Source organism: Topomyia yanbarensis, chromosome 2, assembly GCF_030247195.1.
Source record: "Topomyia yanbarensis strain Yona2022 chromosome 2, ASM3024719v1, whole genome shotgun sequence".
Lineage (NCBI taxonomy): Eukaryota > Metazoa > Arthropoda > Insecta > Diptera > Culicidae > Topomyia > Topomyia yanbarensis.
In genome coordinates this window covers 112479044-112494272 of record NC_080671.1, presented here as the reverse complement: position 1 = coordinate 112494272, position 15229 = coordinate 112479044, and the positions used below count along the sequence as shown (strand labels likewise).

The 15229-nt window shown below is 39.9% G+C and overlaps 1 protein-coding gene across 3 annotated transcripts in view; it reads right to left on the bottom strand.

Moving 5' to 3' along the window:
- LOC131679213 (protein son of sevenless) overlaps window positions 1–15229 on the bottom strand; it is a 44662-nt gene that overhangs the window by 15817 nt on the left and 13616 nt on the right. For all 3 annotated transcript variants that reach the window (XM_058959873.1, XM_058959875.1, XM_058959876.1), the window contains exons 6-11: window positions 13618–13818; window positions 13425–13554; window positions 13258–13361; window positions 12970–13196; window positions 11880–12903; window positions 11640–11810 (exon numbers count right to left, since the gene is read on the bottom strand). In XM_058959873.1, coding sequence (XP_058815856.1) covers window positions 11640–11810; window positions 11880–12903; window positions 12970–13196; window positions 13258–13361; window positions 13425–13554; window positions 13618–13818 — 1857 coding nt within the window. The remainder of the gene's footprint in view (window positions 1–11639; window positions 11811–11879; window positions 12904–12969; window positions 13197–13257; window positions 13362–13424; window positions 13555–13617; window positions 13819–15229) is intronic.

Genomic DNA, 15229 nt, shown 5'->3' with positions numbered 1-15229 from the left:
TAGTGAAGAAAAATTTAGGTGAAAACTATTTTTTTCTGCGCTACGGATAAAATTGTTTGAAACAATCATTGCGAGTTGAGAACACAAAACCTATAACTGAATTATGGATGGATGGAACTGAAACTTGCGTTTCGACTTCATCTCATCAGAATCCGACACTGACTTGGTGGGCGGACTAAGCTAGCGCCGAATTGATGCTAGCTCCTGAAAATGGAATCACGCTTTGTGTTTTTGAGTCCTTTTAATATCTGGAAATTATTTGTTTTAAATCCAGTTCCCTTATTTTTTTTGTATGCTTCAAAGGCACCTTGAACGCAATGTGAATTTATTATTTAATTACCGCAGAAGAGATTTATCAAATACAGTAATTTCAGAATAGCTTGTTGTAAAGGTTTTCTACTACTATATTTCGATACTCTGAATATGTAAGATATTTATGTCTTTGACAAAGTTGTTTGAAATAGCACTTTCGAAAACTTTGCTGGAGACACCCAAATTTGGTTGAAGAGTAATTCTTGTCTATAATTACTTCTAGGAGGATTAACCGTCAAAATTATTCTATCAGCAGATGAACAGTTTTACGTTTTGAAATTCTTCAATGTTACTTAACATCGAAATTTGGCAGTTTCGAATGAATGTGATCGTGACCGTTAAAAATTTATCGAGCATTAATTTTACTTTTCTTCATTAGTCAACCTCACAACTTGCAGTACTAGTACGTAGCACAAAAAATTTTAGTACGCCATTCATTGCATCCTGCTAAGAGGCTATTCATATAGTTGATAATACAACAAAAATCCAATGCTCATAAAACCGATCCTAACCTGCTAGAGACAAAATTACATCAGCTTTCAACTAGTTTCTGAAATGTTATTCTTGTTGTTAACCATTGAATTGTTGTCTAAACTCTACACAATCTAAAAAAAATACTTTTTCAGCAAATGTTGAAATGTATGTTAGTTTTCGGTAAACAAGCTTATGTTTTATATGCAATCAACCTATTCAAATTTAGATTCCCATTCGAAAAATTGTCTCTAATCCATATTTTGAAGCATCTTTCCAAAAATGAGCTCATAATAATTCAGACAGTTATTTTATTTTACATTGAAGTAATTTGATAACTATGGGATTTTGACTAAGAGATAAGTTACAAGATCCCCTTCCCACAATTTTCCAAAAGTTCTCATGACGCTTTTAACACAGCTCTCAATGTAGTGATCAGAGAATATTTTTCCAAAAATATTTTGTGGAATATTAAATTAAATTCGTCAGTATCAATTTTTTTTCAATCCAATTAATTTTGGTTTGGGGGGGGGGGGTTTAACCCGCAAAACCCCCCCTGGCTACGCCGCTGCATCAAGTAGTCGTTAAGACGCATTCAGCATGTTTATTGATTACGTGGGTAGTTTATTTGCGTGGGCTATTTGGTATACAAATTCAAAGAACTGCTCATGTCTGAAAAAAGAAACATAAGGGTTGATTCCTTCTTCCAGTCATGAGCTGTTCTTTAAATTTAAAAACTGTGTGTCTTTGTTTTTTTTCCTTTCTTATGAATTTTTATGAACATGTCCACTGGAAAACAGACAGAGAAAGCTTGACCGGAACGGTGAGAATGAAGAAACGGTGAAAATTCAACATTTTATTGGAAACACCGAGAAAAGATATGTCCTCTAGTAGGAATCGAACCTGCGAACTCCTAGCGTCTAGTTGGGTGCGTTAACCACTCCGCCATCGAGAAACTGTGATGATGTCATCGCAAATTCCCAATAGTATCGTGATTACCGCGGCAGCCTCCGATTCCTCCCAATTGACCCATCGACCCCCAAAGCAGATCGTCACATCTGCCTCTCATCGATCGGACCAAATCTCTCTCGTTATCTATTTTTAGGTCCAGTGGACTGCGCTCAAGGGACCATTCATAAATTACGTAACGCAAAAATTACCCAAAATTAACTCTCCCCTCCCCTCATGTAACAAATTGTCACAAATTTCTCTATCCCCCCCTCCCCTATTACGTAACGAATTCCTTGAAAAAAAAATTTCCTGGGGGAAAACATGTTACGTAACGATCTAGCTTACTCCCCCTCCCCCCTATGTCACAATATGTAACAACTTGTCGAACTCCCTCCCCCCTAAAAGCATTACGTAATTTATGAATGGTCCCCAAGGCTTGAGACATTTATTATCACTGTTTGCCCCCTACTTAAATCAGTAGCTGCCAGACACTTTGGCAGTGGGTAGAAGCTATGGAGAGGGCATTCCATCAACGACAAATCCGACTGTTGATGGAACTTATACATTCCTTTGTTTTGATGTGTGTCTTTTTTTCCTTTCTTAAGGATTTTTACGAACGTGTCCACTGGAAAACAGACAGAGAAAGAATGACCGGAACGGTAAGAACGAAGAAACGCTGAAAATTCACGTTTTTTTGGAAACACCAACAAAAGATATGTCCTCAAGCAGGAATCGAACCCGCGATTTCCCAGTCTCGTTAACCACTCCGCCATCGAGGAACTGTGATATCGCAAATTCCCAATAGTATCGTGATTAACGCGGCAAACTCCGTTTCCTCCCAAACAATGATAATAAATATCTCAAGCCTTGAGCGCAGTCCACTGGACCGAGATTTGGTCCGTTCGATGAGAGGGAGAGGTGACGATGTGCTTTGGGGGTCGATGGATCAATTGGGATGAATTGGAGGCTGTCGTGTTAATCACGATACTATTGGGAATTTGCGATGACATCATCACAGTTCCTCGATGGCGGAGTGGTTAACGCACCCAACTAGAGACTTAGAGATCGCAGGTTCGATTCCTACTTGAGGACATATCTTTTCTCGGTGTTTCCAATAAAAAGGCAAATTTTCACCGTTTCTCCATTCTCACCGTTCCGGTCATTCTTGCTCTGTTTTCCAGTGGACACGTTCATAAAAATCCTTAAGAATAATCGGCAATGCGAACGAAAATAGGGTACTTGGAACTTTGTTCTTTTTAACATCATCTATTAGTTATGATTAGTTCAGGGAAAGTTATGAAAATTTTGGAACCATAGTAGTCAAGTGAGAGCAAGCAAGTGAAATATACAGATCGGAAAACTATAAATTATTATAGGATCATTAGAAACAGGCTTAAAATCTTACGGACTAATCTTTTGTCTTCTGCTGTCAGGAATCGAGCTTAGGCAGCATTACCGCCAATCGCTCAAGTCTACCAACATGTCTCACGACAAAGACAGACTTGTCCCTCTTTACCATGAGAGCCGACAAAAGGGAAGACGTTAAAAAGTAAAAAAAGAAATGTAACTACATAGGTATTAGTCGAAATAAAAAATGAAAAAAAAATACTTGGAACATTGAACTGCAAGCCGCTTGGCTTCCTCGACTTCGAACGAATCATGCACGACGAGCTGCAAACTCGCAACTTCGAAATCGTAGCATTGCGGGAACTTTGTTTTGGTGGTACGGAAGGTGAGGAAAACCGAACATCGAGCATTCTACCAGAACAGCGGTACGACAAATGATCTTGGAACCGCCTTTCTAGTGCTAGATAAGATGCTCCAAGGCGTGATCAAGTGGCAGGCGACGATCGAAAGTATTGTGTAGTGAGGATTAAAGGCCATTTTTTCAACTACAGCATCATCAGCCCTCACGAAGCAAGAACCGAGTGATCAAGTGGCAGGCGACGATCGAAAGTATTTTGTAGTGAGGATTAAAGGCCATTTTTTCAACTACAGCATCATCAGCCCTCATGAAGCAAGAACCGAGAACGAGAAAGATGCATTTTACGCGCAGCTGGAGCGTGACAATGACAGCTGACGATGGTGGGATGTTCAGCTCGTCATCGGCGACATGAACGCCAAGATATGTCGGGAGGAAATGTATAAACCGGAGTATAACCGGACAGTCTGCGCACAGTTACAAATGTCAACCGCCAACGATGCGGGAACTTCGCAGTCTTCCTTCCATCACCTGGAGATCACCTGAACAACCAACCTGCCGAGGCCGTACTAGGTACGACAGCTCCGAAGGATTGGTTTCACGGCGAGTGACGGTAGTTCGTTGAAAAGAATGTAGTAAGAACGAGGATGTTTCAGCAGCATACGAGGAATGGTAGCACTCTAGCACGACCAGTGGTATCTGTCAGTTAGAACCGGCCCTCATGGCAAAAAGGAGTAAGTCTGTCTTTGCCGTGAGACATGTTGGTAGACTTGATCGATTCGTAATACTGCTGCTTATGCTCGACAAGATCCTTAACCTTAAGCAATCGTGACAGATTATAATCGAAATTGATATTCTCTTTTCATACAGAAGGGTATTTGCTGAACATTTTGCGGAATTTAGGATCATACGATTATCGATACACCATTCATTGAAACCCAAATCTTTCTGTAAGACATATGTGTGTGCCAAAATCTTGATACGGTTGCATATTTTGAAGTCATCCGCGTACGACAAGCGTGGTCCACTGATTCCATAATTCACATCATTGAAGTAAAGTAGGAAAATGAGTGGTCCAAAATGGCTTCCCTGTGGGATGCCAGAAGTAGCTGCAAACATTTCAGAGCAGTCGCTGCCTATATTCACTCCAAATGGGACACGACTGAAACCAACGAAGGAGTGGTCCATTCAATCGCAGTTTGGCCAACTTGGCGATGGCCTGATTGATTTTGTCAAAGACGACGAAATGACCATTATTCCAAATGACCATTATGCCAAATGAACATTATGCCAAACGAAAGCATGTGTCAACTGCTGTTATGCCAAATGAACATTATACCAAATGAACTTATGCCAAGTGAACTTATGCCAAACGAACTTATGCCAAACAAGGGAGCACCCTGTGGCTACGCCATATAGCTTTAAGTTTGGTGCTCTCCGAAATTGCTCCGCTTCGTCGGACTTAAACTAGTTGACAGCCCCTATGTTTGAATAACCCGGGCAAACGAATGAATCATGAATTTGCTTGTAAGGGGTCGCCGCTTCCGACGGCGGACCGGCGGCCACCTCGCCCGGCGGATCCTCAGCGGCTTTGCACCGCTTCGGATCCTCGGTCTCGATTATGCGACTAAGCTTAACTTAACCTTAGCTTTTTTATTTTGATTATAGAGGTTTTAACCTTAAGGTTATTCGCCTCTTCGGGTTAGAAAAATCTCTTATGAAAAATTTCTAACCCTATGGGCGGGGTCGGGACTCGAACCCAGGTGCGCTGCGTACAAGGCAATCGATTTACCAATTACGCTACGCCCACCCCCTTTAGGATATTCATGTTTGAAAGAAGAAATCAACCCTTAAGTTTGAGTAAACCGATCACATGAGTGGATCACTACCCAGGTTACCAACAAGTATTAGTGTATGCAGTAAAATAGCATTAAATTTGCATTTCACGTGCTTCTTGCAGTATATTAGCATTCGTTATGCAGAACTGTTGTTAATTAGCATTCAAAAACTGTTTAAAAACTCCTTGCCAATAAGCAGCATTCTGAATGCACAACAGCAGTAAAAAGCAAATTCATGAAACAGCAGTAATGTTGCCGTATAATTTGCCAAAAGCGTCAAGTAAATAGCATTTAAAATGACATGTGTTCATCAAGTCAGTGGCGTAGCCAGAAATTTGGTTTGGAGGGGGTTTTGATGAAAATCGCAATTTTTTTGAAAAAATGCTAAAATTTAATATGAGTTTGATAAATTATTGAAAACACAAAAACATAAGTAGTCTAACAGATGTTATTCCAGTCTACAAACAAGAAGGATCAACATGGAACAGTTTTCAAACCTCTATAGATTATTTTCTTGTATAATATGTCAATGAAGTCAAAAATTGCGATCTTTTAAAGTGGGATAAATGATCTAAAAAATTTTCAACGTTCAAGATCACCTAATATAATAATCCTAGACTTTGAAGGTTTGACAACTTCGGGAAGTTATCAACATAAAACAGCGCCTGCTTTGATATAGAAATTTTAGTGATTAACTCTCATAGAGGTAATTATGGTGAATTAATTTTTCAAAAATATTAAGAGACATGGTGCCTTCAGCAAAGTTTTTGATAATGTCATTTCAAACAATTTTGTTGAAAATATGAAGGCTACATGAATTCAACATATAGGGATTTAAATGGACTGGGCCTGCTATATTTCTCCTTCAGGAACGTGCCATTTGAGCCAATATATTCTGATTCCTGCTATATTTCTCCTTAGTGAAGAAAAATTTAGGTGAAAACTATTTTTTTCTGCGCTACGGATAAAATTGTTTGAAACAATCATTGCGAGTTGAGAACACAAAACCTATAACTGAATTATGGATGGATGGAACTGAAACTTGCGTTTCGACTTCATCTCATCAGAATCCGACACTGACTTGGTGGGCGGACTAAGCTAGCGCCGAATTGATGCTAGCTCCTGAAAATGGAATCACGCTTTGTGTTTTTGAGTCCTTTTAATATCTGGAAATTATTTGTTTTAAATCCAGTTCCCTTATTTTTTTTGTATGCTTCAAAGGCACCTTGAACGCAATGTGAATTTATTATTTAATTACCGCAGAAGAGATTTATCAAATACAGTAATTTCAGAATAGCTTGTTGTAAAGGTTTTCTACTACTATATTTCGATACTCTGAATATGTGAGATATTTATGTCTTTGACAAAGTTGTTTGAAATAGCACTTTCGAAAACTTTGCTGGAGACACCCAAATTTGGTTGAAGAGTAATTCTTGTCTATAATTACTTCTAGGAGGATTAACCGTCAAAATTATTCTATCAGCAGATGAACAGTTTTACGTTTTGAAATTCTTCAATGTTACTTAACATCGAAATTTGGCAGTTTCGAATGAATGTGATCGTGACCGTTAAAAATTTATCGAGCATTAATTTTACTTTTCTTCATTAGTCAACCTCGCAACTTGCAGTACTAGTACGTAGCACAAAAAATTTTAGTACGCCATTCATTGCATCCTGCTAAGAGGCTATTCATATAGTTGATAATACAACAAAAATCCAATGCTCATAAAACCGATCCTAACCTGCTAGAGACAAAATTACATCAGCTTTCAACTAGTTTCTGAAATGTTATTCTTGTTGTTAACCATTGAATTGTTGTCTAAACTCTACACAATCTAAAAAAAATACTTTTTCAGCAAATGTTGAAATGTATGTTAGTTTTCGGTAAACAAGCTTATGTTTTATATGCAATCAACCTATTCAAATTTAGATTCCCATTCGAAAAATTGTCTCTAATCCATATTTTGAAGCATCTTTCCAAAAATGAGCTCATAATAATTCAGACAGTTATTTTATTTTACATTGAAGTAATTTGATAACTATGGGATTTTGACTAAGAGATAAGTTACAAGATCCCCTTCCCACAATTTTCCAAAAGTTCTCATGACGCTTTTAACACAGCTCTCAATGTAGTGATCAGAGAATATTTTTCCAAAAATATTTTGTGGAATATTAAATTAAATTCGTCAGTATCAATTTTTTTTCAATCCAATTAATTTTGGTTTGGGGGGGGGGGGTTTAACCCGCAAAACCCCCCCTGGCTACGCCGCTGCATCAAGTAGTCGTTAAGACGCATTCAGCATGTTTATTGATTACGTGGGTAGTTTATTTGCGTGGGCTATTTGGTATACAAATTCAAAGAACTGCTCATGTCTGAAAAAAGAAACATAAGGGTTGATTCCTTCTTCCAGTCATGAGCTGTTCTTTAAATTTAAAAACTGTGTGTCTTTGTTTTTTTTCCTTTCTTATGAATTTTTATGAACATGTCCACTGGAAAACAGACAGAGAAAGCTTGACCGGAACGGTGAGAATGAAGAAACGGTGAAAATTCAACATTTTATTGGAAACACCGAGAAAAGATATGTCCTCTAGTAGGAATCGAACCTGCGAACTCCTAGCGTCTAGTTGGGTGCGTTAACCACTCCGCCATCGAGAAACTGTGATGATGTCATCGCAAATTCCCAATAGTATCGTGATTACCGCGGCAGCCTCCGATTCCTCCCAATTGACCCATCGACCCCCAAAGCAGATCGTCACATCTGCCTCTCATCGATCGGACCAAATCTCTCTCGTTATCTATTTTTAGGTCCAGTGGACTGCGCTCAAGGGACCATTCATAAATTACGTAACGCAAAAATTACCCAAAATTAACTCTCCCCTCCCCTCATGTAACAAATTGTCACAAATTTCTCTATCCCCCCCTCCCCTATTACGTAACGAATTCCTTGAAAAAAAAATTTCCTGGGGGAAAACATGTTACGTAACGATCTAGCTTACTCCCCCTCCCCCCTATGTCACAATATGTAACAACTTGTCGAACTCCCTCCCCCCTAAAAGCATTACGTAATTTATGAATGGTCCCCAAGGCTTGAGACATTTATTATCACTGTTTGCCCCCTACTTAAATCAGTAGCTGCCAGACACTTTGGCAGTGGGTAGAAGCTATGGAGAGGGCATTCCATCAACGACAAATCCGACTGTTGATGGAACTTATACATTCCTTTGTTTTGATGTGTGTCTTTTTTTCCTTTCTTAAGGATTTTTACGAACGTGTCCACTGGAAAACAGACAGAGAAAGAATGACCGGAACGGTAAGAACGAAGAAACGCTGAAAATTCACGTTTTTTTGGAAACACCAACAAAAGATATGTCCTCAAGCAGGAATCGAACCCGCGATTTCCCAGTCTCGTTAACCACTCCGCCATCGAGGAACTGTGATATCGCAAATTCCCAATAGTATCGTGATTAACGCGGCAAACTCCGTTTCCTCCCAAACAATGATAATAAATATCTCAAGCCTTGAGCGCAGTCCACTGGACCGAGATTTGGTCCGTTCGATGAGAGGGAGAGGTGACGATGTGCTTTGGGGGTCGATGGATCAATTGGGATGAATTGGAGGCTGTCGTGTTAATCACGATACTATTGGGAATTTGCGATGACATCATCACAGTTCCTCGATGGCGGAGTGGTTAACGCACCCAACTAGAGACTTAGAGATCGCAGGTTCGATTCCTACTTGAGGACATATCTTTTCTCGGTGTTTCCAATAAAAAGGCAAATTTTCACCGTTTCTCCATTCTCACCGTTCCGGTCATTCTTGCTCTGTTTTCCAGTGGACACGTTCATAAAAATCCTTAAGAATAATCGGCAATGCGAACGAAAATAGGGTACTTGGAACTTTGTTCTTTTTAACATCATCTATTAGTTATGATTAGTTCAGGGAAAGTTATGAAAATTTTGGAACCATAGTAGTCAAGTGAGAGCAAGCAAGTGAAATATACAGATCGGAAAACTATAAATTATTATAGGATCATTAGAAACAGGCTTAAAATCTTACGGACTAATCTTTTGTCTTCTGCTGTCAGGAATCGAGCTTAGGCAGCATTACCGCCAATCGCTCAAGTCTACCAACATGTCTCACGACAAAGACAGACTTGTCCCTCTTTACCATGAGAGCCGACAAAAGGGAAGACGTTAAAAAGTAAAAAAAGAAATGTAACTACATAGGTATTAGTCGAAATAAAAAATGAAAAAAAAAATACTTGGAACATTGAACTGCAAGCCGCTTGGCTTCTTCGACTTCGAACGAATCATGCACGACGAGCTGCAAACTCGCAACTTCGAAATCGTAGCATTGCGGGAACTTTGTTTTGGTGGTACGGAAGGTGAGGAAAACCGAACATCGAGCATTCTACCAGAACAGCGGTACGACAAATGATCTTGGAACCGCCTTTCTAGTGCTAGATAAGATGCTCCAAGGCGTGATCAAGTGGCAGGCGACGATCGAAAGTATTGTGTAGTGAGGATTAAAGGCCATTTTTTCAACTACAGCATCATCAGCCCTCACGAAGCAAGAACCGAGTGATCAAGTGGCAGGCGACGATCGAAAGTATTTTGTAGTGAGGATTAAAGGCCATTTTTTCAACTACAGCATCATCAGCCCTCATGAAGCAAGAACCGAGAACGAGAAAGATGCATTTTACGCGCAGCTGGAGCGTGACAATGACAGCTGACGATGGTGGGATGTTCAGCTCGTCATCGGCGACATGAACGCCAAGATATGTCGGGAGGAAATGTATAAACCGGAGTATAACCGGACAGTCTGCGCACAGTTACAAATGTCAACCGCCAACGATGCGGGAACTTCGCAGTCTTCCTTCCATCACCTGGAGATCACCTGAACAACCAACCTGCCGAGGCCGTACTAGGTACGACAGCTCCGAAGGATTGGTTTCACGGCGAGTGACGGTAGTTCGTTGAAAAGAATGTAGTAAGAACGAGGATGTTTCAGCAGCATACGAGGAATGGTAGCACTCTAGCACGACCAGTGGTATCTGTCAGTTAGAACCGGCCCTCATGGCAAAAAGGAGTAAGTCTGTCTTTGCCGTGAGACATGTTGGTAGACTTGATCGATTCGTAATACTGCTGCTTATGCTCGACAAGATCCTTAACCTTAAGCAATCGTGACAGATTATAATCGAAATTGATATTCTCTTTTCATACAGAAGGGTATTTGCTGAACATTTTGCGGAATTTAGGATCATACGATTATCGATACACCATTCATTGAAACCCAAATCTTTCTGTAAGACATATGTGTGTGCCAAAATCTTGATACGGTTGCATATTTTGAAGTCATCCGCGTACGACAAGCGTGGTCCACTGATTCCATAATTCACATCATTGAAGTAAAGTAGGAAAATGAGTGGTCCAAAATGGCTTCCCTGTGGGATGCCAGAAGTAGCTGCAAACATTTCAGAGCAGTCGCTGCCTATATTCACTCCAAATGGGACACGACTGAAACCAACGAAGGAGTGGTCCATTCAATCGCAGTTTGGCCAACTTGGCGATGGCCTGATTGATTTTGTCAAAGACGACGGATAGATTGGTGTAGATAGCATCGGTTTGCATGCCATTCTCGAATCCTTCAGAGACGAATAAAGTGAACGACAACGGATTCAGCATAGCTCGGCTTGGCATGAATCCATGTTGGTCCTCTGAGAAATGTTGTTTGCAGTGAAAGAACACTGGCTCCATTATAACTAACTTGAAAAGTTCCGATAAAGCACATAGTGCAGAAATTCCACGGTAGTTTTCTATGTTCTTCTAATGTTGTTTCTTATGGACTGGAAACACAAATGCTATTTTCCATAACAATGGAAATGTTTCCGATGATAGCGGTTTCGAACAATCGATGAAGAGGTTCGGTTAGACACAAAGTCACACGCAATAGTTACAGGTATACGTCTGGCAATCGGAGGAAGTATATCTCAAACGCAGAACTTATCATTTCAATGCTGACCTTGGATCTGCGTTGCTTGTGTTCAAGGCACCATAGCTTCGTCCGTCACGTTAAGGGTGTATGAAACCCACCACCCACCAGGGATAAAAAATTGCTGTTCGGCCAAATAACCAATAAGTTATGAACATGAACCATTATATTAAATGATCGTCTCATGTTGCAACTTGGAATTATTGCGCCTGCTAGTATTATGCCAAGTGGTCTGTTTCAGAACAAAAAGAGAGTGATTATGCCAAACGAAAAGAAAATAATCCACCTAACACCCGTGATAGACTTGCACAATATATAATAAAATGAAGAGATCACGATATTATCGATTGGATACATACAATAAAATACTTACGTTTTTATACATTTCAAACTCCAATAACGTCAACTGGCGGGCTAATTCAAGTGGATGCAGCATCAGCAGTATAAATTCGTTCTCGTTGTTCAGTGGTAGATGGTGTTCTATCGCTGGTGGACTATGGCCAAAGGCAAACGTTATCTGCCGATGATTGTCCTCGCTTTCGTTCTGTGAAAACCAACCATAACAGTTAGTGTTTTTCGTATAGGTAGGGCGGCGACTTAAAAAAAGACTCACCTTTCGCTGTACAATTTTCAACACCGAATCCACCCACTTGCGCATCGACTTGCCTCGCACTGTATCCAGAAATTTAAGCAACTCCTCCAGCAGCTCCGAATCCCGCTCGAAGTCATAGAAATGATGGTCTACCCAATGCCGCAGCACGTTTAGTACACGGAACTGAACCGGCTGCACGTACTCTTTTTTGTATCGTTTCCAGTCTTCGCGCTGGGAGTTTTTGTGAAACTTGTCCGTGTCTGAACAGAGATCTTTGTCGTTCGTACTGTCGTACACCAGAACCGGATCCGGGATGTCGAAACGTTCCACTAACAACATCAGAAGCTCTTTGGGCGAACAAAATGATCGATACGTAGTCAGAAAGGTCCTTACGAACATGGGATCAGCGTAAATATGGTATGTTAATCGTTCGATCAATTTTGTTAGCGTGGCGCCCTTAATTAGTGGGACCCCCGTGCCCTCTCGTTCCTCCAAAACTATGTTGGAGGGAGAATCAGGAACCGCAAATGCATAAATGTCCGGACTAGGTAGTTTTAGTGGATGTTTCTTTTCGATGTCTAGTAAAATACTGTCTAAAATGCGCTCCAGCATAGACTTCGTGTTTAGCATTACCAAATCTGCCATCCAGTCGTTTTTGTGCTGTGCAGTCTTGGCCATAAGTACAACGCTACTCGGCTCTCGGGGAGAAATCTCGAACGCATACTTCAGCTCATCGGTATCTGGTCGATCGATGATCTCCACCTTACGCATGAAGAAACGTTCTTTCAACCGGTAATCGTAGTTGTTACCGGGGACTATTTGTCTACGTGTTTTACACAGCACAAGCAAGCCATCAAAAAGAAACACTTTTCGTTCGGTATGGCGCTTGCCGGAACTAAGTTTAGCAAGTGTGTCCTCCCGGATGAACTCGTTACAGCACTGACCTACGTCCTTGTCCCAGTGTTCTACACTGTTTTGTAGATCACGTGTTTTTTCGATTGCCGACTGACGTCGAGCTCGACTATTTACCCTAGCAAAATATTCCCTGCGATGTGAAAATTGTAAAACATTGTGTAAGAACAATTGTTGTTGGCAGCTAAAAATAACATACTTAGGCAGCAGCGAGAATATGCTTTGCAACTCGCATTGCAGTGGTTTCAGCAAGCCCTGAACCTGCTCGAAGCTCTCCTTGTCCTCTTGCGAGGGACTAAGCGGTAGTAAAACTTTAATATAATCTATATACAACTGTGCATGCCCAATAGGCCCTAAAAGTAATTTTGGTAGGTAGAACTTGACCGCCTCCCTGAAACCATGGCCAGCTGACATCAACGAGTTTGCCTAGAATGAGAGTGGATTAGGTAACTTTTCGAAAACTCCCTGATAATGAATTCCTCCATACCTCAGGCCTAGACAGTAAATTGGCTAAGGCTTCTTTTGCCTGAACCGAAGTAATATCTTTTGCGTATTTGGCATACACATCGAACTCTGCCGCTTCTGCTAGTTCTGTAACGGAGAGAATACAACATTTAAACAGGTCAAATATGCGCACAGTCAAGCAAATTATACCTTCAAAGCAACTACCGATACAGGGCGGAGTCTGTTCCTGTGACATCTCAATCACATCCTCCAACGATCCCAGCAGCGTCACCGATACCTCATAGATATCCATAATGTTGGAAAAGATTGCATCAAGTTCCTGGAAATTGAAGATTTTAGTTAACCATCACTGATCAAGATCAGACACAACATTCGATGGTACCTTGGGATCCGTCACTATTTTTACAAGCTCTTCGCGAAACACCCGTATGATCATGTGCAGATCACGCTGGTACTGCTTCTCGTCGTGTATAAGCTCCTTGACCACTTCCTCGTAGCTAAGGCTGGTACGAGGGGTGGGTGGTAATGGGCTCGGTTCCATCGAGCTCGAATTATCGCCTTGATAGAACATGTCCATGAGCGCCTGTGGCAATTTTTCACGGAAGGAAGGAATTGAATGACGGTGTTTCATAAGCTGTTATTATTGGTAGATATTATCTTCAATTAGGCATGCTTAGTGTCGCGATTTTAGTAGAGGGTTAACCTTAATCAACCTTTGGTCAAAGTGCGTCCGAAAAGAAAATAATTTCATTAAGAATGTGCGCCAATTTTAGAACATCGAACTTGGAATGGTACGTTTTCCAATAGATTGGTTTACAAAAACAGACCTCTAACACTTTCCATAGACCCAGATATGGGAATTGATGCAAGTAAGGAACTGTTTCTTTGAACCATCCTTGAACCCGTCTAGAAGCGCATTTAGACCATTGAATCCATTTTCTTTTCAGAGACAACCTGACCACAAGTGTATTACAGGACCTACTTTTTCTACTTGTTGTGAGGGACACTTTAGTTGAAATAATTTGAAACGAAAACTGAAGTGTTTCGTCGAAGTCAAAAGATTTTACTTAGGAAAAAACTTTTTTCTGCTCTTGTAAATCTTGATTTTCAGAAAATAATTTTTTCGAATTCGTTTGTATGCTGTTAAACGTGAACAGCTGGAATCTTGGATTACGACGTTATATGATTCCAATAATCTCCGAATTTCTCGTTTCAGGAGCGCTGAAGCATTAAAATTAATTTCTTTGGTCCCTGAATTCTTCGATTTCTAAATATGCGAATTTATTAATTCATGGGTTCTGGGACATCTCTATTTTTGATTCTTCGTTTACTGAATCCTTTTTTTCCTTTTTTCTTTATTTATGTGACTTAAAATTAATTCATTCACCACATTTTTACTACAATACTGAGTATCTGACTTATTCGGTATTAAAAATAGTTAATGTCTTGATTATCCAAATTCCGGAGTATCTTGAATACAGAGCATTATCTGCATTCCGAAAATTACGGATTTTGAGATTCCTGATTCATAAATTTCAATTTGCAGGATTACGGAAATTGTTAGTCCTGAAAATTGTAAATGTTTGTTAAATTCTTGAACCCTCTAAAGAATACATGTTTATAATTTACATGTTTTCTTAATATTCTAATTTTTCAAATTATTTGAACTCAGAAAATACATATAAATTCTTTAATTACTTAATATACTGCTCTCTGATAGATTCATAAATATCATTTTGATTTGATTGTGTTCTTATTCCATTCGTCAGATATCCAAATCTCGATTCTTTCTTAAAAAATAAAATATAACGTTTTGATTTGAAAATTTGAGCCAACGATCATGCTTTACGGAAATGTTAAATTAAGATTTTTGTTCCTTCTGCATCAGTCTGAAAATAGTTAATGGAATACAAATTCTCAAAGCTCTCTACAATCCTCAAAAGTTTAACATAAATGATCTATGTTCGTCGTTTGGTCGCTAACGTTAGGGTGCA